The sequence below is a fragment of the Lampetra planeri genome, chromosome 9 (assembly GCF_965212315.1).
Source record: "Lampetra planeri chromosome 9, kcLamPlan1.2.h2, whole genome shotgun sequence".
Lineage (NCBI taxonomy): Eukaryota > Metazoa > Chordata > Hyperoartia > Petromyzontiformes > Petromyzontidae > Lampetra > Lampetra planeri.
In genome coordinates this window covers 15,275,006-15,300,137 of record NC_136115.1, presented here as the reverse complement: position 1 = coordinate 15,300,137, position 25,132 = coordinate 15,275,006, and the positions used below count along the sequence as shown (strand labels likewise).

The 25,132-nt window shown below is 47.4% G+C and overlaps 1 protein-coding gene across 9 annotated transcripts in view; it reads right to left on the bottom strand.

Moving 5' to 3' along the window:
* Positions 1-25,132, bottom strand: part of LOC144720730 (uncharacterized) — a 275,382-nt gene that overhangs the window by 63,218 nt on the left and 187,032 nt on the right. For all 9 annotated transcript variants that reach the window (XM_078597741.1, XM_078597737.1, XM_078597744.1 and 6 more), the window contains 14 exons: positions 24,444-24,542; positions 22,078-22,275; positions 20,254-20,352; positions 19,815-19,913; positions 17,677-17,775; positions 16,519-16,716; positions 14,224-14,322; positions 12,028-12,126; positions 8,598-8,795; positions 6,066-6,164; positions 5,742-5,840; positions 5,425-5,523; positions 4,794-4,892; positions 3,722-3,794 (listed from right to left, as the gene is read on the bottom strand). In XM_078597741.1, coding sequence (XP_078453867.1) covers positions 3,722-3,794; positions 4,794-4,892; positions 5,425-5,523; positions 5,742-5,840; positions 6,066-6,164; positions 8,598-8,795; positions 12,028-12,126; positions 14,224-14,322; positions 16,519-16,716; positions 17,677-17,775; positions 19,815-19,913; positions 20,254-20,352; positions 22,078-22,275; positions 24,444-24,542 — 1,657 coding nt within the window. The remainder of the gene's footprint in view (positions 1-3,721; positions 3,795-4,793; positions 4,893-5,424; positions 5,524-5,741; positions 5,841-6,065; positions 6,165-8,597; positions 8,796-12,027; positions 12,127-14,223; positions 14,323-16,518; positions 16,717-17,676; positions 17,776-19,814; positions 19,914-20,253; positions 20,353-22,077; positions 22,276-24,443; positions 24,543-25,132) is intronic.

Below are 25,132 nucleotides of genomic sequence, written 5' to 3'. Positions count from 1 at the left end.
ATAAGCTCAGTGGGCCTTAGCTGGTAAAATAAAAATAGTTAATAGTAAATGAAAACTACCCCGTTGGTGTGTGTGCGTATATTATAAAATAATAAACATTTTACATTATTGTTCCGTTGTTTACTTGCTTGTGTATATAGAAACTTGGTAAATTAGGCCGTTTTACAGATAATACGATGGCAATGGAAACAATACGGCGCTGCCAAATTGTGCAACGAAAATATTTGTTTTGGTTATTTGTTTTTAACACGTGCAGATTTTTACCATTGCAAGCCTTGAACTGGGGCGGGGGGGGGTGAGAATGTCACAATCAGCAATTGGGGCGGTAATTATCCTGGCGAGGCAGCCAATGTTTCCACTGCTAGAACAACGAGTGCTCACTGGTATAGACTGTGCACAGTCGACCGACAGAACACCCCACTGGTGGGAGAGAAAAAAAGCGGTATTCCCACGACTCGTAAGGGTGCTCCCATATACAGTAGCACTAATAGCACACACCTGGGGAATATTAGAGTGCTCAGGTAAAAATGCAGGAACACGGTGTCGGAGATTAGGTGGAAATACTGCGGTGGATGGTCAATCAGCATCAGCCAATCGTGAAAAAGTCATGGCGAAACCATTGAATTAACCTTTGTATCGGAGGGAATTTTGTCAAGTGCCTCTATAAACAGGGACATTCAGTTACGTGGCAGTCACAGGTGTGAGCGGTTTCCTGGCAAAACTTGAGCAGACGATGGTTTGGGATAATAGTTTCCCTGCAGCAATTACTTAATTGACTGGTTCACACAGAGTCGTTTACTTTTATGCACGAGCACAAATGCGCATCTCTCGCACTGTGATAAATGAAATGGCGATGATAAATGAGCCGCCGAGAAGAGCAGGAAACGCATTCAGCAGGCCCACGATCGAGCGAATGTTTTCTTCAAGGCAGAGAGCTTTGGTGGTGACAAACGCTGTACATTTTTAAAACAACGTTGAGCCATTTTCAGTATCTGCCGAATTGCAGCACGTGTGGTTAATTACGGTTGCTTAGTCACTGCCAAGCCCACTGCTGCTTCCGGCAGGGCGAGCTCGTGCATTGCAATCTGGCCAAACCTTTATTCTGTCTGCGCGTGTGAAAATAAACGCTACGACAGTGAATTACCACGCTTCACAATCCCGGGATTAATGGCAAACGATGCGAACAGCGCACACTGAGAGCTGTGGAGAGGAATCACTGGCACGCTTCTTCCACATGGAAGCTCTCGGACTCGTGTCTGTGCAGTCATGCCACTGCGCCACTTTTAGCTGCCGCTGCCTCTGAAATGGATGTTGGAGACGAGAAGCTCCTAACAAGGTTTTGTGTCGCTGCATTTCAGGGACGTGCGCGCATGGACGTAGCATCGGGTCGCCGTTGTGCGCGGGCTCGGTAGGCACGCGGGCACCCGCGTTTAGCTGTCCGTGAGAGAGCTTCCCCGCTCAGACGTGCCTGTCGTTACCCGCCAAAAAGCTGACGACAACGCGCTAAACTGTATCCCAGATGTCTGACGGCATAAGCGCCCACGCACATCCCAAAACCACATGTAGATACATAGCCGTGTGTGTGTGGGAGGGACAGTGGGTCCATCACCGCCTCCTGCCAGTGCAGTTCCAAACTCAGACAGTGGTGGGATTTCAGAATTACGAGCCTTTTTATTTATTTATTGTTCAGATCGTCAAGTCACGGAGCGCTCGCAGATTAGACCGTCTCGTCACAAGCGAGACCTACGGGCAGTGCTTATTGCACCCGTGGGAAAACATAGGCATGCGTGACAGGGCAGGGAAGATCATGGGGTGGGGATGCAGAGTGGGGGCCAGAGCTTACTTGTGCCACCTCAAATGCCCCCTCCCTGCAAGATGACAGTTCAACTCTTTCTAGATTTGAACTCTTTCTAGATTTGAAGTTCAACTCTTCTCAGTATTTTACCTGCTTTGTATAATTACCAATACATGACAGCAAACCTTCTGCCGACCTTACCACTAATATCATTAACAAAGCACAGAATACTTGTTTGCTGTGCTGTGTGTATGTATGTTTACATTCTTTTGCTCGTACATAGCCAATCATGCTAATCGGAGGTGCGAGGGAAGGACAACAAACTAAAGTTCTAAATAAATTAGTTTTAAATCGAGCATTAAAAGTGCATAGCTCCAGTGGGTTCCTAATATCGGAAGGAAGAGCGTTCCAGATGGCCACAGAAGCGCATCTGAAAGCGCGTGATGCAGTGAGCGTCTTTATTCAGTGGTTAGACAAAAGCCCCAAAAACCCAACTTTAAATAACCAAGAAACTACTCCTTCTCAACACAGTTGCGCAGCAGTGGGGACAATGGTGATCTGGCTTCAGATACCACTATTACTGCACATAAGAAGCCACCTACGGTGACCTGGTCTTGAACAGTGGTCCACGTAGAGTGCGTCCGTGTGGCAGTGACCCTGTCCACATCCTGCCATTTCAGAATTCAATTTCAGCAGCGTCTGCATCGTGCACTAAACATAAGGAATAGACTGCCGCACCTATCACCTATCGACAGAATCAGACGTGGCATTCTTGAGCCACGCGAACTCTCGTAAAACCAGTGAAACTGCCTCAGGCCTGAATTAATAATCTCCCGCAGTAGCACTGCACTCAACGTGTCAGCATCAATTTAAAAAAGAACAGGAACTGATATTCAGAAAATTGACAACACTGCAACAAGCCCTGCGTCCTCGTTCAAACTCTGACACGTTGCACAACAGAAAGGAAAAGGGTTCCTTCTTGTAAGTCGCGTTAAGACTGATGCATGCATGGCTTGAAAATGTAAACGGAGCAGGTAAGAAAGGTTAGAGAAAAATAGTGCCACCGCCACTGTCAGCCTCCGCCTTCTCGCTTGCTGCACAATTGCGCACCCCACCGTGACACCCTGCACCACCGTGAGCCCCTTCCCCTAGCGAGACGAGGCCAGGGTAAGCTCCCTCTGCCACCCGCTCAGGCACAGAGGAGCCCTTGCACACTGAGAGGTCCGATGCAAAACGAACACAAACATCAAACAAAACAAATGTGATGTTAAAACGCAAAGGGTGAGGGAGGGGATGTAGGCGGACGGTAGAGGGCAGGGGCAAACATCAAATTAAATTAGAGAAATTAAAATCAACAATCGCCAACTCTGCACAACTGAACAATTAAATAGCTCAAAGTTGTGACGTACATGTGTGTTTGCAGTAAAACAATGACCATAAATTGAAGTTGAATTAAAACAAATGTCACGCAGTAGGTTAAATCTGCAAATAATAGACGTGGAAATGAGTGGTGAATCTTATCTCGCTGGGGCCACACAAGCAAACTTTTCATTTTTCGCTTGGCGAAAGCAAACCGTGTTAGACACACGCAAATCCTTTGCAAACAATCTGCGGATCGTGGTGAGTTGCAATGAGTGAATTTTTCAAATCGCTACATCCAATTCCCAAACAGCGTTTTCATTTGAACAATGTGCAGTTAGACGCCACTTCGAAGCATATCAAAGTAGTTGTGTGTCCCTGACAGGTCAATCCACTTTGGCGACAGAAATGAAAGTTTAACCCTCGGCACCAAAGCACTTCCTGGCCAAGCTACGGTGCTGTTGTGGCACCGAAAGAAGAACTTCTGATCCAGATTGAGCAGGCGGGGGGGGGGGGGAGTGGCAGCCACCGTGTGCCAGCACACTTGCTCACAGCGCAAGCTCTTACCTTCGTCGTCAGAAAGGTCTAGCGCATCATTCATGGTCTCAGGAACGTTCAACTTGTGCTTCTCTATCACCGTCTGCAAGGTGGGAAGGGTAGCGGAGGAGGAGTCGTAGCGGTGGTGGTGGGAGGAGAGAGGGGCGGTCGGGGCGGTCGGGTCGGGTGGGGGAGGAGGAGACATGAGATAAGCACCCTCCTGTGGGCGCATGCTAAGCTAGAGTGGCATCACTCCACGTGCTTGAGCAGAAGCATGGCAATAAAAACAAGGGTCCCTGCTGGCATTTGGGCATGAACAGCGTATAACTCGATCATCCCCGCAGGGAGAATCACCTGGAAAACAAACGCATTTGAATCACATTTGAAAAGAGCACGCGTAACGGCCATCAGCTGTCTCTTTATTCACCCTGGTTGAAATTCTACCCAGAGGTGGATAAAGCCGCACTGTTATTGCCAACATCCGCGTGGTCACATTATCACAACAGGAACGATTGAGATAACAACGAAATGGTTTCAAAGGTCACTCACCCGTCCACCACTCCGCTTACAGTATACTAATGTTACCAATGCAAAAACTATTTTAGTTTTTACACCTTACTCATGGACACACACACGGCAACAGCACCGCAGCTATGTAACATCTTCAGCAGACACCAACTGACCAAACGATCTCCTTATAATCCAATCGCATTAATCCGCTCAGTTCTAAATGTGTTGAACTTTCCGACTTTCCCTGCGTGTGGCCGCTGCAACCCCGGCGTACGCTGCTGTTCTGCGAGCACCGGGTGACCGAAGCGAGTTCGCTTTCAACGTGAGCGAGGAGACCGGATGGCCCAGAAGCAAACCCGCACCTGTACTCTGCCTCGTCAAAAGCACGATCCACCAGAGGATGAAAAGTGAGGGGCTGTGCGTGCTCAAAAATGCAAATCCAGCAAAGGGGTTTAATGTAATTAGGTAGATTGTCAGGGGGATCATCCGCGTGGAAGTGTAGCAGCCACACTCGGCAAAACGGAAAGAGAGCGCGAGTGGCTTCAGTTGCTCCGCGCACGCCGCGTGGCTGAGCGAGCGGATGGACACTCACGTTGACGCCCGTCACGGGCTCCTCGGTCAAGATGCTGAGCGTGTCCACCACGGAGATGTAGCCGAGGCGCCGTGCGATGGCCAGCGCAGTGTTTCCGTTCTGTGCGAGAGGGTCGCAAAGGGGCGCGGCGCTCAGCATCACTGGTGCGAACGTTTTTTTAAAATGTACATTTTGGTAGAAGGTTGTTTATGACATGTTGAGTATGTAAATGATGGAGCAGCAGTGGTACAGTGGTCAGCAATGCACACTGCCCATGGATAACATCAGTGACAAGTAATATCAGAACTGGTCCTGCCCTCTCCCCGCTTCACCAACGACCACTAATGAAGTGTGGTGAAGTATGGTCAAAAACCCCCATGACTTACATAGCATTGGGAAGCCTTCATCCATTTGTCTATTGAGAATGGCTGGACTTTCATTATTTATTTATACGTATACTCTACAAAACCAGGCTTAACTGAAAGAAAATAATTTCTATCTTCAATAAGAATTTTGCATAAAGTTGCCATTGTTGCAGATTATAACCCGAATGCCACAACTGCAGGAATAGTGCTAATCCCCCAGCAAAGTCCCTTGTTACGTGAACTGCTCGGCTGTGTGGGGCGACAGAAATGATGGACAGGAAACTCACGGCGGTCAGCTCGTTAGGGGAAGCTTCATGCTGCAGAAGGGCGTTGACCACGTGCGTGTGCCCCTGCTGCGCGGTCTGGTGAAGCGGCGTGTAGCCGTTCTGCAGTGCATTAAAAAAAAACAGAAACCTCCACCACCGCTCCGTCCGCGGGAACACACGTACAGCCCAGCGGTGTGCTGCTATAAAACAACGACCGCAGGTTATCGCGAAAGGCCTAAAAACACCTTCCTAGAAATTCCCGAGCGGCGTGCGTTACACAAGCGAGAGTTTAGAAGGAATCGGCAAGCGCTGCCCAGTATCTGCGCGTGATGTCTTACCCGGGTCTTGGCGTTGACGAGGGCTCTGTTTCGTAAAAGGAAGTTCACCATCTTGATATTTCCGTAGTGGCTTGCCACATGCAGTGGTGTGTAGCAGAGCTGCATTGAGGCAGGCAGAAACAGATCAGATGGATAGTGGTAAACATAATAGTTCCCATGGACACAGTTAACATTTACACACTGGTCACGGTCACATTATTTTCATTTGCCCAAACTAGCTTGTGCACGTGAGTGCATTTCACGTCAAAATGTAATGTATTAAATTATAGCAATAATTATCATGGCCGGTTCAGCATTTTGACGGCGTTTTCTCGGTCGGGGTACCTTGGTGGTGGTGTTCACGTCAGCTTTATGCTTCGTCAAGATTTCCGCCACGTTCACTTTGTCCTCTTGAGCGGCGAGGTGCATGGCTGTGAGGCCACCCTGCACGAAATGAGAAGACACAAAGAGCAATGTTCTAAAAGCCACGTGGGCATGAGAACAACGCATTGTGAACGCACACCTGCACCATTACACAGCACAGGTCCACTTGCTGTCTTGCATGTCTTCAGTTTAAAAAAACCGAGAATAAAACGCCTCCACATTGTTTAGGGCAAAGGACCATTGGCTTGTGGAGAAGGCTACGGTGGTGGCATGGTTAGCATGCCGGATTTTCAATCCAGAGGTCGCCGGCTCCATCTATCTGGTGCGGCAGTTTTCTCAGACTAAAAACTATTCTCGACGGTTTTTTATTTACCAGGTAAGGCCCACTGAGCCAGATAGCTGTTTCAGAAGCAACCAGGCCACAAATGATAGCTCAACCAAGTGGCTTATCACGTGAACATTTATAGTAGCCAAATATTCACATGATTTTAAATGTAGAGGGAAAAACCGGACGACCAAGAGAAAAATTCACAAGACCACATGGAGAAAATGCAAACACTAAATATACAGGCATCAGCATTAGGATTAAACCCACGATCTCCTGTATACCAGGTGAGGTAGTAAACATCTCGCCTTCGTGGCGTCTACGTGGGTTCACCACAGATAATCGATCGGGAGGTCCTGGATGGTGGAATAAAGCACTGGCAATTCCACCTCTTTCAAGATGTTGTCCAGCATTGAAGAGTAGGCCAAACACCCTCTAAAGCTCCCTCTAGTAGACATCATTCTGCCAATGGTGATGTGAGCAAAAAATTGCAGGGCGGCACTTCTACTTTTCTTTTCATACTACTTGCATTCTAGGCACATTTCTAATTATGCAAGTGTGGGTGAGCACATGCATAAACATGAGGTACTGGCTTGTGTGATTGCACGAATTAGCACGTGTGCACGTGTGTGTGCGTGTGTGCATGTATTGTGGGGAGCAATAGCGTAGCATTCAGTGCGCCGCGCTACAAACCCGGCAACCTGAGTTCGATCTCTCTTTGTGCCGATACGTGTTCTCTCTCTGTGTATATTTGTGATATCTGTCTGCTTATATGTCTGTCTATAGTTTTCTGGTTAGATTTTTGTTGCTATTTCTTTTATACCTGATGATGATTGCTTGTGTTGCAATCGAAAGGTCGTAGTATGCTATTATTTAATTTATTATTTTATCTTTATACATGACTTTACCGAAATAACCAAATAATAATTCCTGCAGTCACGAAAGCTCCAAAATTAAGATTGAACCACTTCTACGGGGAAGTTTTAAGCTTATCTTTTTTCTCTCTCTCTGGTTTTTTGTTTTCTCTCTCTGCCTGTGTCCTCTCTTTGGAATTTTCACAATTAAATTCTAACTTAGCAATCTTTGAATTACGTAATCAACCAGGCTATGCGTTAATTGTGTGTTGACCGACTCTCTGTGTTGCATTACATTACATTTCGATATTTTGCTAGGTTATTTAATTTTAGTGTGTCTTTCTCCTAATTTTCAAGCTTGCGTACTTTACCACGTCGTCGTCCACTCATTGACATGCTAATTTTTTCTCTGCCCCCTCCCTCTCTCCGCCCCCACCCCCTCTCTATATTTAAGGCCTCGTCACAGAGACGATCCCTCTCTCTTTGTGCCGATACGTGTTCTCTCTCTGTGTATCTTTGTGATATCTGTCTGCTTATATGTCTGTCTATAGTTTTCTGGTTAGATTTTTGTTGCTATTTCTTTTATACCTGATGACGATTGCTTGTGTTGCAATCGAAACGTCGTAGTATGCTATTATTTAATTTATTATTTTATCTTTAAACGTGATTTTACCGAAAGAACCAAAGAATAACCTGAGTTCGATTGCTGCTCATGGCCAAGACCAGTGGCGATTATCTGAACAGGTTCTGGGCCTCACCTAAGTCAACTCGGTGTCAAATGAATGTTTAAAACATCGTCACTGGGGAAACAAAGGTGGCCGGGCGTGGTGCTGTCAACCCACCCCCTCGTGTGCCGTGCCGGCCTTCATAGGTGCTCGCTAACAGCACTTGCCCCAACAGTCTGTCCAGGCTATACGGGGGACCTTTGTCTTTGTATCTGTGTTGTGTTGTCCTTTGCAACCACTGCACTAGAAATCTGGCAACCCGAGTTCAATTCCCACTTGTGACCAATAACAGTGGCGAATATCTGAACCAGTCCTGAGTGCCTCTGAGGTCGACTTAGTACTAAATGAGGAACTGGAGTGGTGTGTACACGCCATCAGCAGCGGGGAGACAAAGGCAGCCAGAGATTTGTGTTGACCACCCACCCCGTCGTGTGCCATGCCGACCTTCATAGGTGCTCGCTAACAGCACGTGCCCCAACAGGACTTGTAAAATGCCGCACGGAGGACCTTTGTCCTCGTACGTGCGTGAGTGCATGAGTTTGAGCGTGCGTGCACGGGCGTGAGTGCGCGCGTGCATGTGGATGCTCGCCTTGGTAGCAAGGCTAATGCTGGCGTGTCGCCCCAGGAGAAGCGCCACCATGTCTGCATGGCCCTCCTGGGCGGCCAGGTGCAGCGGCGCCACGCCCTGCTGGGTCAGCACGTTGGTCTCCGCTCCCAGCTCCAGCAGCACCTTCCCCACCTCCAGCTGGTTCTTCTTGGCCGCGATATGCAGCGGAGTGTAGCCGTTCTGTGGCACATTCGGATTATCATCATCGTCGTCATCGTCAACCACGGTCAATCCACTGCTGGATGGAGGTCTACTCAAACCGCTGCCACCCGTCACGATGCTGCGATGCAACAGCCGTATGGCGGCCACACGTGAGATCATTTCACTGCTCCATGTCTTTCCTTGGCGAACATCCCCTCGGACGCCATTCCTTTAACAAGGTCGATTAGCCAACCGTGCACCTCCGATTAGCACGGTTGGCTATGTACGGTGCAAAAAAAATCAACACACGTACGTACGTGTGATCGCACCAGACAGAGTCCGTGCATTGTGCGTGGTGATGATCAAACCCATAAGGCGTCCTGTTCATACCCAGCGATTCTCAGCACCCCCTGTTCCTTCACATATCAACCAATGCAAGTGGTCGTGGATTAATTAGTCGTAAATGTATTTACAAGTTATTGTGTGTGATCAAAACAACTCCCGAGTTATTCATGGAGTCGTGGAGCAAAACTGATTCTTATGCTCACAATACACGCGTCACATCTGGCGTGTTAGAATGTATTATTTATAATCTAGGCAAATGATATACCGATACCTTTAGGCAATGCCTTCTTATCAAATCTCGGAAGCTTAGCAGTGCTTGGATGGGTAACCACCATGCAACACAAGCTTCCGTCATCAGGTGGAACAGCCACAGTAATTTTGCTGTGGCTGTTCCACCTGACGAGGGAAGCTTGTATTGCCTCCAAAACGTCGTGATTTAATTTAGTTATTTTCATTTTTCTTTTCCATCTACGTGACTTTACCGATCCTTGCAGTCACGAAAACTTAAAATCTAGAATTAACCACCATGCATTTCAGGGTGCTATAGGCTGCGGAGCCACATGGTGAGCAGCAGAGGGCAGTGCAGCAAAATCCATTGTTGTCCTGTACTTCATGCTCCCACGTCTATGTGTCCCGCTTTCACCAACCCACACTGACCAGCGTGGTGAAGCATGGTTAAAATAACCCCCACAACCCACGTGGTGCAAGGAGGCCCCCATCCAGCAGTGGATTGACAAAAGCCAGTCCATGTTCATGTACATTTAGGCTAATGGTACGAATGAACCAAACAAATGAGCCTAAACAAATGATATCGCACGAATGCGACACGCTAACGACAAAACAAGAGAGGAGACATGAGACGACCAATGAAATAGGCAGCCCAGACGAGGCCGTACCAATGAGACGATGTGAACGAGATAGCACAGCACAAATGAGACAGAAGCTACAAACGAGATACTGTATACAACAAAGTGAACAGAATCACGGCTCTCCTCTTATGACACTTTGTTGTAATGCTCTTACCCCGTGCCCCGACTGGACATCTGTGAAAAAGAGCTTTACGGCTCATCGGATTCCTCCAGTATAAATAAACATTCTGATTGAATTCATCGAATCGTACGCGAGCCGTTAACAGGCCGTGCCCAGAAAGAACAAACAGCTGTTCACGCAACGGCAGCGTCTCGCTGTTTCTACACGAACATCGATCTGGCCACAGCAACTGGCACGCCGATTCGGCATGTGTTTGTACGCCCGTGACCCCCCGCTTCGTGCGACTACTGGGGCACCTGCCCCCACACACGGCGGTCCCACACCGTGGAGAACGCCCCCCCCCCCCCCTTATGGCGGTGGCCAAGAAAATGAAGTGAGAAGGTGTATTGGTCTCGATGACGTGGCAATCACGCGCTTAGCAGATGCACTTCTGTGGCCGTCTGAAACGCTCTTTCTTCCAATATTAGGAAGCCACTCGTATCTATGCATTTTTAATGCTCGATTTAAAACTAATTTCTGTAGACCTGCTTTTGTGTTTAGTTTATTGTCCTTCCCCCGCATGATTGGTTACATGTGCTGCGAAATAAGTTAAACATACATACATACAGCACAGCAAACAGAGCATTCTGTGCTTCATTAATGATATTGGTGGTAAGGTAGGTAGAAGGTTTGCTGTCCGATATTGATCATTAAACAAAGCAGGTAAAATCCTCAGCAGAGTTGAATTGTCATCAGTGACAGGAGCTATGCACTTTCAAATCAAGATTGAAAACGCCTTTCTTTACAACTGCGCTTTGTGTTTAGATTGCTGTCCTTCCCCCACACCTCCAATAAGCACGGTTGGCTATGTACAGAGCGAAAGAAGATCAACATACGTACATACATACTATAGAGCGGTTGAGTCATTTGGATATCAAGTCGCGAATTTTGAACGCAAAACGAGGACCGTGTCTGGAGGTACGTGGTGCGTAGGCCGACTTGGTCGCCTGGTGGTCGGAGTGCGTGCCTCTTGCACAGTGTTGGTGGGATGTGCAAATCGCGATGTGGAAATATTCCCGAGCGAGTACATAATCTGATCATTTGGGTAATCATCAAATATTCCAGTAATTCCATCATAAAGATAGGGCACGAAGTGCTAATGTCATGGCCAGATGTCCCTTCACTGAACCGGAGTGAACGGGTGAAATCTATTTTAAGTAAAACTATCCCACTGCAGTGATATAAATGGCACATGGATCATGTTATATATCTAATTGATAATAAGAATAAGAATTAACAATCATTTTCCAAACCATTGCTGGATATGGACCTCTCCATTTGTTTAGATCGTGGGGGCTGTTTGACCACACTGCACAACGATGGCCAAAATGTGTTGATGAAGACCCAACGACCGGATCAGATATCATTTGCTGCCGATATTTTGCCCTGGATTGGAATAGAGCTCAGGTCACTCGATAGACAGCACAGCGTGCAAACCACCGTGCCTATAAGCTCCGGCCCCTTGGATCGTTCTGTTATTGTTACGATGCCTCAGGAGAGTGAATTTGAGCAGTGTATAACAATTGTGATGACAATTGGAAGAAACGTTGAGAATAAAGGAAAGCATAAAGTGAGAAAATGTCAGTATTGATGGTCATTGTCAGCACTTGTTGTTGCACACAATGCCAAAGAAATTTCCAAAGTTCACAAAGTGAAATACGATGCATTTCAATAAAATTAAAACTATGTCAATATTACTTGAAAAACTGCAATCAACAAAATGTATAGTTTTATTCACATTTTTGTGGTCAAATTTGCTCACGATAAAAATAAAATGGAGAGAAAGAACAAACGTCAATCACCGCTATTGTGACCAGGCTATTTACAATATCCAAGGAGCGCGGGGCAGCGTACGGTGTGCGTGCACGTCGGGGCGAGGTGTGTGAGCTGGGCTGACCTTGGCAGTTGAATGCGGGGAGGCCCCTTTGTCGAGCAGCAGCAGCGCCACTTTCTGATGGTCGTAGTGCGTGGCCACGTGCAGCGGGGTCAGTCCGTTCTGTCCAACGAGAACACAACAACAACCGCAATTCGCATGAAGCGGCAGTGCCATGACTATGGCGCTTGTGCCAGCTGTGCACTCTAATGCCACGTGAATTGTCGAAAGCCCGCTGGCAGGAAGGTCACGGGACAGACCCCAAGTGCCATGGGTTGTCTGACTAAGATGACTGGCCGATGCACCACCTGTAGACCCCAACGAGAACACAACACGTGCACACCCACACAGACACACATAGGTTCCCTTCTATATCTTGCACATTCGAAGTGGATAGATGAGGGGCACCAGGTCGATGGAGACCCATTAATTTGAATTTCTGTCAAACGCAACAATATGTATATCATACTGAGCAGGCCTGCATTGCCTCCGCGGCTGTGTGGATACGAGGTTTCTACTCCAGAGCCCCGTCAGCCACCTACTGGCCAGAATCATTATTTCGCACCCGTGCACATAGACCCGGAGCAAACAGGGACTGTTAAAAACCAAACAATTCATTGGTTGGTGCCTATATAGCCTTGTAGACTGGCATGTATTGTTTGCGAGCACCTATTCATATTGAGGCCGGTATGGTGCCCAAGGGGGTGGCGTGGCCAACACCATGCCGTGCCACCTTTGCCTCCCCAGTGATGATGTTCACACACCTCATCCAAGTGCTACATTTTTCGTTGACTTTCGGAGGCCCAGGTTTAGGAAGGAGACCAGAAGCATTTGAAAGAACACTCAGATTGCACAGTGCGCTAACCACTGGACCATCACTCCTCGGACATACCCAAAAATCGCACGCATAATCCATATCGTTAATTTACGTAAGTGGGGGGTGCTGATCGTGAACTAAGCCATATTATCCCTGAATGATTACAGAGTAAACAGAATAACAAATTGTTCTAGCATATGCGTGGATACACGTCTTTAATAATTGTATTTGGCTGGAGGTGGCCCGGTCGCTTCGAGTTCACATCACTGAGCTGCAACTGCCGAGACCCTGGGTTTGAATACGGTGTCAGGAAACTGATTAAGGTGTAGTAAGTGGATAGTCTCAGCCCAGTAACCATTAGCTGAGCACAAACCATCTCATAACAAATTCCAAATACAACAATAATATAAATGAACGAATCGGTAGTACACCGGTGGTGTGCAGATTTTTTTTTTATCACGTTATTTATTTCTTTATTGATCCGCAACCCCGGTCAGAAAATCTTGCAGGGTGGTGAGTCAAAATCAGTTCTGGTGATGTCGAAGCAATCGGAAGAAGGTTATGAGCGGCTGAACATGAAGCTTCACAGTCTGTTGCTGTATAGCAGCACCCAGCCTGATGACGATTGGCTGCTCCGTGTCCCAAAGGCAGATTTGAGTCGTGCCCTACCTAGATTTGGTAGGACCGTTCCTCGAAATATGGGTCACTTTCAGAGATCTCAGAATTAGGTCTGTAACCGCTCCTTCTTCGAGCTGCCGTTTTCAAAGACAAGGGGCCATTTTACATTGCTCTGTGAGATTCCCCAAATGGAAACTTCATCTCATATCGTGACGCTGCCAAAAGCATAGTTGAAATGAAATTTGGAAACAAAAACATGTAACTTGGCCGAGAAATAAGAACGTTTATTCTTGCGTAAATAGCTTTGTCACAACATTGATATACACTTTCACAATGGTTCTATTAAGTAGGTAATCTACTGTAGATTTTTCTAACTAAATTACTGCTACTCTTGTATTTCTACATCATATTGGTGTGTGTGTAAGTGTGAATGTTGGTGGGGAGCGGTCGTGGAACAGTTAGCGTGCTGCGCTACGAACCTGGCGACCTGAGTTTGATTCCTGTTCACGGCCAACACCAATGATGACCAGAACCAGTCCTGGGTCTTTCCTAGATCGACTCAGCCTAAAATTAGTACCTGGTGTGGTGTGTAAATATCGCCAATCAGGAAACAAAGACAGCCAGGCGTGGGGTTGACCACCCACCCCCTCGTATGCCATGCTGGTCTTCATAGTTGTTCGCTAACAGCACTTGCCCCAACAGTCTGTTAAGGCTCTACGGATAATCTTTGTCTTTGCATTTGTACATGTGGGTGCGCATGTGTGATGGGTCAGCAGTGCTAATACCTTGCCCTTGGGGTCAGCAGACGCGTATTTCTCCAGAAGTAAAGTGGCGACTTCCAGTCGGCCGTACTTGGAGGCAATGTGGAGTGGCGTGAACCCTTTCTGTAGGGCACACCAAGAAAGTTACTAAACACCCCACAACTCCTGCTGATGCATTTGGTTGCGAACTAAAACCCAGCGAGTTCCCACCGAGGTGCCCGCAAGGCCGTGGCAAAGTGGTCTGTGGAAGTGTTGCACATTCTACGAATTAAACGAGTCGTTTGACTTTGGAAGAGTGCATTGTTGGCGCATGGTGGTCTGCAGAAATCGTTGTTTAGAGGGTTGCCCGTGGCCCATAGGTCCATAAGGGGTTTATAATCACTGCTCAAGGAAAAGTCTTTCCATAAGCAACATAGATCACATTTCCCCACGACCCAGAGAATGTCCTTACATATTATTATTGTATAAAATGGGATAAGAAAGCAGAGCAGTAATGCATTATTGTTATAGCTGTAAAGCTATTGTTGCATGCTGCAGCATAAATTACTTTACAACACTAGTAATGCACTTATTGACGAATATATGTGGTCGCACACTGCAGTGCATATTTTTGTTTTTTATACGTGCAATAGCTTCTATTTGTCTTTGAACTGCCTTTGATGTAATGCAATATAGCCGTACATTTATTGCACATATCAAGGCAATCTCGATTAAAATAAAGTAATTACTGCCATTATTTCTCATCTGCGATTGCCCCACTGAGTTAACTGCACAATAGCATTGTATTATGCTTGAAAAGACGACGCTTGGATGAAGCCCAACGTCTGAGTAGGGAAAGCGAGCATTGTGCTGTTAATATCAGCCCCATGAAGCGCGAACAAACTCCACCAAAAGGAGTAAATGTGAATGCCCCAATGGAGAAGACAAATGTCGTGAAGGGATGTTTCTATTCACCTGGTTAACAACACGGGGTCACTATTAATAGTGAGAGTGCACCGGGAGACGCTGGCTGCAAGGTGACCACGAGCAGTGGTTTCACGAACCCGTCTGTGCAAACTTTTGAGTGATGTCCTTTGCTAAGTATGATTTTTTTTTATTGTGGGGAGATCCAGACTTCGTCCCAGACACAAAACATTGATTAAATAAGAAAACAAACAAAAACCAAGAAACGAAGACACCAATGCTGCAAAAGGTTATCTTGAAAGCTTTCCTGGATAACCAAATAACCGTAACACGTGGGCCTAATTGCAGCTGGATTTGCCTGGGTTGGCGCCCTGGAAAATATTCCCATGCCCAGAACACCACGACCGGTACAGGCAGTCCTCAGGTTACAGAAGGGTTAGGTTCCCGAGCATGATCCGTAACCCTAATTTTTCATGTCGGAAACTGAACAATTATCCCCCAAAATCAAGATAAAATCTTAGAGCCGGAAATAGTTGTGCCTCCCCTACCCGATCACTAGGTTTCTTTTCTCTCAGCACTGTATTGCACTGCCGTCCATTTTCTATCGCTGTCTGTATCGCTGTACATCCACTCTGCACTTCCTATTATTCTTTCATTGCGTCGAATATCTACCCTAACGCTACCCATAATTAAACAAATGGAACATATACTATATCCAATTGTTTATGCATACCACAAAAATGTTAATATTGATTGTTAACGGAAAGCAGTCACTTCCGAATGTTCACTTACCGAGCATTAGGCTAGGCCTAGACTTCTCCGATCGCTGTTGGCTGAGACCATGAGTGATCGAAGTGTAATCGTGTTAAAAAAAGGCACATACGGTTAATAACTCATGAAATAAACTTAAAATTAAGAAAACTAGCAGTAGAAACATGGGAAAAATTGTTCTAAGCATAGAAAACAAACAATTACGTAATGCTACAAAAGGAAAATAATTACATAATGCAATAAAACATACATTTACCTGAATCCTTCCTCGTGAAGCTTGTGCTCGGTGAAGGCTTAGTTTTGGTGGAGCGAGGCGTAAGGCGGGACTTAGGCCTCGCTCCACGGTATTCATCTGCAACCTCACTGCGCTGCACTATCTGTGATTACGTAACTAATGCAAACATTTCCGCATGTTGAATTTTTTACATGATTTATGGGAGCATTTCCATAAAAGTCGAAGTTCGGGGCTGTAAAGCTCTTGCGATGCCCGCAGCTACTATGAGTCACGACTCCAATCTAGCAGCGACCCAGAAAACATTCAGTGAAAAAATGAATCCTGACTATCTATCCTAGGAGAGCCACCTCGGATGCAAAGTAAAGCACCGTCTGTTTGCAAGCGCCGTGATGTACTGAGCCTTAATTGACCTTGGTAACCGGCGAGATGTCGGCGCCGTTCTCCAGCAGCAGCGAGGCAACGTCGCCGTGGCCCTCCCTGGAGGCAAAGTAGAGCGGCGTGGAGCCGCTGGCGGTCGGCGCGTTGGGGTCGGAGCCTCGCTGCAGCAGCAGCTGCACGATCTCCGCCTTGCCCAGCCGCGAAGCGATGTGCAGCGGCGTCTGGTCCTCCTTGGAGGGTGGGGGGGGGGGAGTTTCGGGGGAGAAAGCGGTACGTGTCGAGAGAGGGGGCATGGCGCAGTGAGGGGTAAGTTCCAGGCAAGTTGGCAAAGTGAGGAATGGATGAGTGGGGAGGACAGGTTGGAGGAAACGGGGGAGGGGGGGGGTTGTGGAGAACACCACCAATTTACCACGTGCACACAATTTCGTGGATAGCTTCACCTGCAGTCCACTGAACACACAAGTGTGGCGTTACATTAGATCAAGGAAGGGTTTCTAATTGTTTGGACTGCATAGCCACGTGTGGAACAAAATCACAAAAAGTAGTTTGCTATGAAGAGATGCACAATTAGAATACTGCTAGAGAAGTGAATGCTGGACCTAAAGATCTGCTGGGGATGATGGGACAGTGAACAGAGAGAGTTGTATGCAGTCAATAGAATGTTTCTTGCACTTATTTAACCACTCTTGATGAACCTGAGATATTTATCGCCACTGATGTTGGCTGTTGGTATGAATTGATTTCAGGACGCAAGTGTTATAGTGCAGTGCGCTAACCACTAGATCACTGCTCCACCCCCGATTAATTGCTGATAAATGCAATTTTTATTTTGGGGGTTCTTAACGGCCGTGGTGTAATGGTGCGCGCACTGGAAATTTAATCCAGAGGTCACCGGTTGGATACCATCTCCCAGCATGGCAGTTGAAACAACAGTGAAAGCTTCTCAAATCCACCTCCTCTGTCCGCCCAGCAGTATAAATCTGTCCAACACAGTCGCTCGAATTCTGGTGGAGTAAAGAGTGGGTCATTCCTACTTGGCCAGTTCGGAAGAGGCCAAATACCCCCCTAGAGTGTGTGGCTCTCTCAAGCTCGCTCCTGCGGAGGCCCGTTTGCCAGCAGTGGCATGGAGAAAGTGACCGGAAGTCTGCAACTCTGCAAGGAGGCCAAGCGCTGGTGTGTTCTCTGCGTACCCGCGCCTTGACGCCCACACGTGCCCCACTCTGCAGCAGCGTCTTCACCACCTCCAGCTGCCCAGCTCGCGACGCCATGTGCAGCGGCGTCTCCCCGCGCTGCGGGAGAACCAAACAGACACACACGACACGCCACACTCCGTGAGGGCGGTGGCGTGGCACGGCGGTCGCACGTTCGCTGCTCGTTGCGAGGGTTCGCAGCTGCAATCCGGTAGGCTGGCCACCGGTTATTACTGTGGGCGCGTGACCTTAAAATCCTACAAGCCGTCTGCTTCATTGTGGAGGCTAAAGATCCCGTGACGTCGTGTCAAATGAGGCCGTTGCAGGCATCATGGTCCAAATTCAAAAAATTACATTGCAAATGGCGCAATTGGGATTGCACACAGCAACATCGCCCCCCCTACTGTGAAACTACTGAAGACTACGTCTGTGAAGCGCAGCAGCGTCTCCCTTCCTAATAGCCTTGTGCTATCAGAATGGCTCGAATGCCAAATGTTCCAAATTATGAACCATTATTGTGAGTTTCACTTCCAGCAGCAACAAAGCAAAGCAAACCACCACTGCATAGCTCTTCACGGTTGTGCAGCTCTCTGATGTATTCGGGTCTGTATTGCGTTCATATCACGCGGTACAAACCAAAAAACAGCGGAGAGCCCCACAATATAACTTGTGTGCAATTACAAAGTGAATTCACTGCGCAGCACACCTGTAGATGCAAGCTGTGATAACATACGCGGTGTCCATATAAAGGTATATTCCATTATTTGGCAATTATAATTAGGCAGCAGTTTGAACCGGTTGAATGTTGTGGGTTATGTGGGAGACGTGAAAAATTAAGTGGCAAAGCAATCTAAACCTTGAGTGATCTTTCACAGCGCGGAATGGTAGCACGTGTAATGATCGCAGCCAAGAAGCTGGCGAACACGTGGGGCTCACGCGAACGGCGATGCGACGTTCATGGAGGTGTGGAAGGATCAGCCTCGGGTGAGACCTAATTTCCACGCCGCCACGGAAGCATTGGCACCGAGTGCATAGATCTATAGGCCGAATTGAAACCGCCATCGAATTAAAATAATTTAATAACGGACGGCACCGGTATAATAAGGTCAACTTATAACACGCTGCACAGTATTCACACAGAAGTGGGAGGAACCACAGACAAGCGGGAAAAGTAGCCAGGCGGTGAGTCAGTACCAAGTGTCCCCCCAAATTAATGAGTGTTTGCATTTGGGAAGAAACTGTAGAAATCACATGCAATGTGAGGGGGCAACACTCTATCCCATACAGATGGAGATTGGTCTACTGCTTTCATGCCTTCTCCTGATAAACCCAGGGGGGGTTATGGCACCTCAGCACCCCACGGGAAGGGAGCTTCACAACACTTGTGTGATCTGCCAACCACAGTGTTGGATTATGGGCGTGCACCACCACCAACACCGCCCGGCTACGGACACCCCGTATCATTGCCGCTTGTGCAGACAACGTTTTATTATGCGACTCAATCAAGAGAGGTCAAATGTTGTATATGACGGTGGCGTCTTTCGTGGGTGTCGCACGGCACACGAGACGGCCAAACTGTGATGATGCAACGGGATAACGGACAAGAGACTCGCAGCAGCAGCATTGCACAGACAGGGAGGTGATGACAAGCAGGTGAATGACCTGAAAGCATACGCACAGGACGTCATCAATGCTATTCCTCCGTCACGTTCGCGCCCATCAGCTCACAGGCAAAGTATGCGCCCCCAAAATTAATAAGAGGACCCAGAAGGGATGATTATTGTCACATCCTCCCAAGCGCGCATTTTTTTTGCAACAGTATTATTACGATCTACGCTCAGAATGCCTCATTGAGTTTCAAAGACCGTCTTTCAGGAGGGTCCTTCCAAGTGTTCATCATAAGGGGCAATAATTGCAATAGATATTTGCAATTGAGTGATTTGCAGGTCATTATTCAGCACAGGGAAGTTTGGGCTAATAGCAGTGACAGTGCTTTTAGCTTCGGAGACATCAGAAGGCATCAACCAGGCACTTGTTCATACGAGCGTCGTTGAGAAAGCACAATTTCCAAATTTTGCGTCTAATCTGGCAGCTATTTGAATCTCCCCTCTACGTCCGTCACACTGGAGATAACTTACAACGTTGGTGGCGTTGGAAGAAGCCCCATTCTGTAATAGAAGCTGCACCACGTTGAGATGTCCCATAAAGGAGGCGACGTGTATAGGCGTGAGGCCAGACTGGTTCGCGCAGACAAAACACAAAAGCACACAACCACAATGAAACACAGACACTATTAACGTGGTCTCCAAACGCAATGGGTGCCCCTTGCATTAAGCCCCGACTGTAATTATTGGAAAAAGAAAAAAACCCACCTCGGAGGCGAAGACACACGCGATGGGAACACAAAACATAGAGGGCACTTTAGGGAACTACTTGAACGACTTGCGTAAGTCGCGCACCCAGAAAAGTGTATTCAGTTGAAAAATTACGTGAACCCTTACACAAAGCAAAAACAAACTTTATTAATTACATTTAAGAGAGATAATGAGGTGGCTCAGTGCGAGATTAAGCGGGTACCTCCGTGGTGGTGTGTATGGATGCTCCGTGCTTCAGGAGAAGCTCCATAACCTTGATCCTGTTCTTCTTGCACGCAATGTGCAAAGGTGTGAAGCCATTCTGGATGAAAAACGAGAGTCGTAGTTTGACAGCGAAGTCGAAATCTTTGCCTGAGCAAGCCCCTTGCGAGTCAGTGCAAACCAAATCACAAACAACAGGTGCCCAAATGTAACTTAAATTATACATCAATTTCAGCGGTAGATGCAGCGGTTAAAATTGAGATTGACCCAAACACATTATTCTGCTTCTCCACAGTTGATTTAGGATATTGCATAATCTGACTTCGCAAACGCACCTGGAAACCAAATCGCCGGGAAATGCGCCCTATCTCAGAAGTTAAGCGGCATTTTGAGCCAGGATAGTGCTGTGGTTTTAGGCCTAAAACGGATGCAGTCGGCTGCTGGGGCTCCACAGTGGCAGCACAGGGCGGTGGAGCAATGCCCATCGTTGTACCGTACTATGCTCTAAAGTCTCATGCTGCACACCTCCGCCATGGCAGAGGTTTTTTGGTTTAGATCGCGTAAACATATTTATAATACGCATTCTAACCCAATAACCTATTATGGATAATATTGGTTGCGAAAGCCTACGTGTTAAACTGACACCTCCACCAATGTGCACTGAACTGCGTGGTGAAGTATGGTCAAATAAACCCTCATGACCAACATGGTGTCAGGGAGCCTTAATCCAGCAGTGTATTCACTAAAGGGCTGTACATGTACACAGCTACACGGACATAGCTATGCAAATAGAAGGGGCCTGATTAACGTGCTGTTGGAAGTTAAATGATTGGAAATTTTTCGGCACAATCGGCCAATGTTTCCATTATCAACAACAATGTGTCTTTGCCGTTTCATCAAGATGTAAATCTGGCTCAGAGCATTTTCAGTTTCAAGATAATGCACAGACGTTCAATTTGGAATAATTTCTCATGAATATTTAGAGACGTTAGGCTTGACAAAGCCTCCTCATCCTTCAGCGCTGACCTCTAACCTTTGCCGTGTGATATCCCCCAAGTGTGCGCAATGTGCAATCCTTCAGCGGGGTAGGCGAACTGCAAACATCAACACCCCTGGCAATTCGGCCGTCTGTGTTCCCTTCTCCAGTGCAAGTGGTTCATCAACCGTTACCATCCCTTAGTCAATGTGAGATATGCTCTGAACTCTGAGTCATTGTGTGTGTGACCTGTTAAGGTAGTGTAGCAGTTAGCACCCTGCGCTATGAACCCAATGCCAACCCCTAGTGTCCCTTCCTTGGCAAAGCCCCTATCCCCGAGTCTTGACTGTTAGTGGTCAATCCGATGCAGTCAGGAGGCCCGTAGCCAACCCCCTTCGCCTCCTCCACTATGTGAGTCCATGTTTCCTATGCGATTTTATGGAAATGTCTGATTGTGGTCATCCTCACAGCAGCTTTTGGCGAGCCATCGAACAAAGATGGTCAATGAATCGCGCACTCTCAGATGCGCTTCTGGGGCCATCTGGAACACTCTTCCTTCCATTATTAGGAAGCCACAGGAGCTATGCACTTTTAAACCATTCAGATTGACAAACTAATTTCTTTAGAACTGCTTTTAGTTTTGTGTTTGTTGTCCTTTCCCGCACCTCCAATTTGCACGCTTGGCTACGTACGGTGCAAAAAGGAAGTCCAACACACATATATACATGAGGAACGTTGCAAAAAATGTAATGCCCCCCCCTCCACCCCCTCCATCCATTCGTCTGTCCAATTTCTCCCCCTCCTTGTAGCCCGGGCAACTCGGGCAGTTGCACTGCCTGCAACACCCACCAGCGCCCGCGCGTTGGGCTCCCCGCCGCGGTCGAGCAGCAGCTTGGCCACGCGGTAGTGGCCGCAGTGCGCGGCGACGTGCAGCGGCGTGAGATAGTCGAGCGTGACGTCGTCCACGGGCGCCTGGCGTCCCAGCAGGAGCTGCACGCATGCCAGATGCTCCCCCTGTGTCGCCATGTGCAGCGGGGACAGCCCGTTCTGCCCGCGGGGTGAGCGCAACGGAAGCGTTATTTGTGTAACCCGCGAGCGCGACGCGGGCACGCATCCACGATCGTCGTTCCACGCTTGAGGAAGACGGCAAGTCATGTTTTTACAATGTAATAAAATATTTTGCTTTCGCCTCAGACGTTTGTTATTTTTTTTCCTCGAGCACAGCCCCGGGCGCCTATAGGTTCACGTGTTTATCTCAGTTGCGGTGATCTGTGAACTCGAGTTCTGGTTTTTTTCTCTTGTACGTATTGTTGAGAACAAAAACATTTTGAAAAATATTATTTGCATTTTATATATTGGCATCTAAATGTGACCACATTGCAAGATGCTGTACAAAAACAGCGGAAATGGAATGCTCTCGACATCTGCATGACATTGCCTAAAGATTATATTTGTAAAGCACTGTAGAAATTTAGAAGAGCGACTCTTAAACTGCCAGATACAGTCCTTCCTTGCATTTAATGAGCATTTTGTACATTAGGGGAACCTTGAGTACCCACAGAAATGTGGCGCATATGGGAGGACATCTCTCTAACACCAAGATCCACTCAGATAGGTTCATGAGCCTACGTCCAGTGCTGCTATCTGCTAGCCACTTCACACCTCTGTGGGTTTTGGGAATTGCATACATGTACGTGGTCCACCATCCATTGCCTCTAAAGCACTGGGTTCCAGGCTTGTGCTACGTTTGCCAGTGACGACCACTGTGCTGAATTTGCATGCAAATACCAGCACGGGCCGGCCGGTGGCAGGAAACAGCACCGCAAGCATTCCTTGCCGATATTGGGTGAATCACCCGCATGGAATGGAGCCACATTGACAGCTTTGCTCTGGATCATTTAATTTGCTCTAATCCCCCAGATAAATACCCGTATCCTAAGAAGTTCCCCCTCTGCGTTTCTGCTCCAAGTCCCCTGGTCGGTGAGAACCAAACTCGGTTTAAATCCTTCTGTGTGGCGGCCCCTGATCTCTGGCATAACCGAGCATTAAAAGAATTCGGGATAAAAACCGAACCTTACCATCCTTGTCCGACTTGAAATTGACTATTGAAACTCAGCTTTTCTGTCAAGTGTACGGCAACTGATCACTTATAAACGTTGTATTTTTATCGCACGTGATGTGGTCTATCAGCCTCCTAATGAGAGTGCCAGTTGTGCCGTCGTGTTAATGCACGACTTTGCCATTCGGTACTTGACTCTGTAAAGTTGTTGTTTGATGATGAAAAACAAGAATAGGTTTTACCCTTTCTGGCAATAAAACTGGTGGAAAGATGTTCAAACATCAAAAAGATACCTTTTGCAAGGAATCAAGGTTTCATTAACCACACGTACTTGTGGTGAATATGCAAACAAACTCTGGTAATGTCTGTATTGTTTTCGAAACTGATTGGCCTACACCAGAGACAGCCTTCTTCAGGCCGAGTCTCACCAGTGTCAGATGAGAGAACACGAAAAGGCTTGGGGTGAGCAGCTATATAATGGGCAAAAAATATTCCATGATATTGTTGTCTGATCGCTTTGCTCATGTGTTTGTTCTTGATGCTGTGCAACCAGGTTTCTGTAACCAGGGTCCCCATCGTAAAATGAGCATTTATCATCCAATGGGGTTTTGCCTGTGCCAAGAAAAATCCCTAAACCTAAATAAAGCATCGGTGTCGGCAGGGTGCATGGTGAGATGGTGTCCAGCGGAGCATGAGGGTGGAAACGCGTCCAGCCACCTCTGGCGAGTCGCTGTGACACGCCGCACTTTGTGGAATGTGATTTCTGTCAGCCGTAGCGGGACGTCAACACATCACGTGCAGAAGAGTCGCATCGTTGCAAAACGAACAATGGAACTGCAGCGTTGAAATAAATGTATGGTTGGTGGGGTGTAATAATAAATGCTATGGTCATCATTTCCATGGTCCAAGCAAGGCAGCCTGAACGACCTTCAGATGCTTCTCCACTACTTCTAAAACCGACGTATGCCGCTGTGTTGTGTGTATGTATGCTGGACTTCTTTCGCACCGTACGTAGCCAACCGTGCTGATCAGGGGTGTGTGTCGTTGGCTTGGTTTGTACGGGCTCCTTATCGAGGCAGAGAGCGTGGTGCTGGGAACGATTATCCTTGAGGGGTGACAATAAAGTGAGCGCTGCTGCTGCTGCTGCTCATTGTACCTTGGTCTTGGCCAGGATAGGAGCGTCTCTCTCCAGCAGCATCTCAATCACCTTCTCGTGCCCACTCCGGGCAGCACAGTGCAACGGCGTCAGTCCGTCCTACACGTGCCAAGAGAAACAACCATTTCTGTTTTTAGTTGAAATGGCATGGCAATTCATTGTCGGATAGTGTAATAATCACGTGAAATCTTACATGAGCTCCACGGCTAATGTTGAGTCAAGATCGTAATATTAAAATGCCACTTATGCCGTTACATTACACAGAGAAGTTTGCAGGCTTTCATGTCTGTGTCTGCTATTCATTACTGGAAATGTAATTAATTTAACTTGATTCAATTTCTTCTATTAGACAAACTTAAAAGTTTTAGCCCACATTTTAGTAGGAAAATTAATTTATAGGTCTGGCAGCAACCATATGTTTAGCTGCTGAACTGAGCAGGGCTCTACAGACCCACAATAAAATGGCCTCAAATGCGCACGACTCCTGTGGACCACTCAGAGCTTGCTTTGAAACACCACCTGGGCTACCTCCAAAGTCCCGGCTGTTGTGGTATGTGGTATCAGCAGTAGTTTTGCGAACTGCACCACAAATCCAGAAACCTGAGTTCAATTCCCAGTCACAGATATCATCTACGACAAGTTCAAGTTGTATCTGAAGATCCTCGGCTGACTCCGGAAAAAATATATAA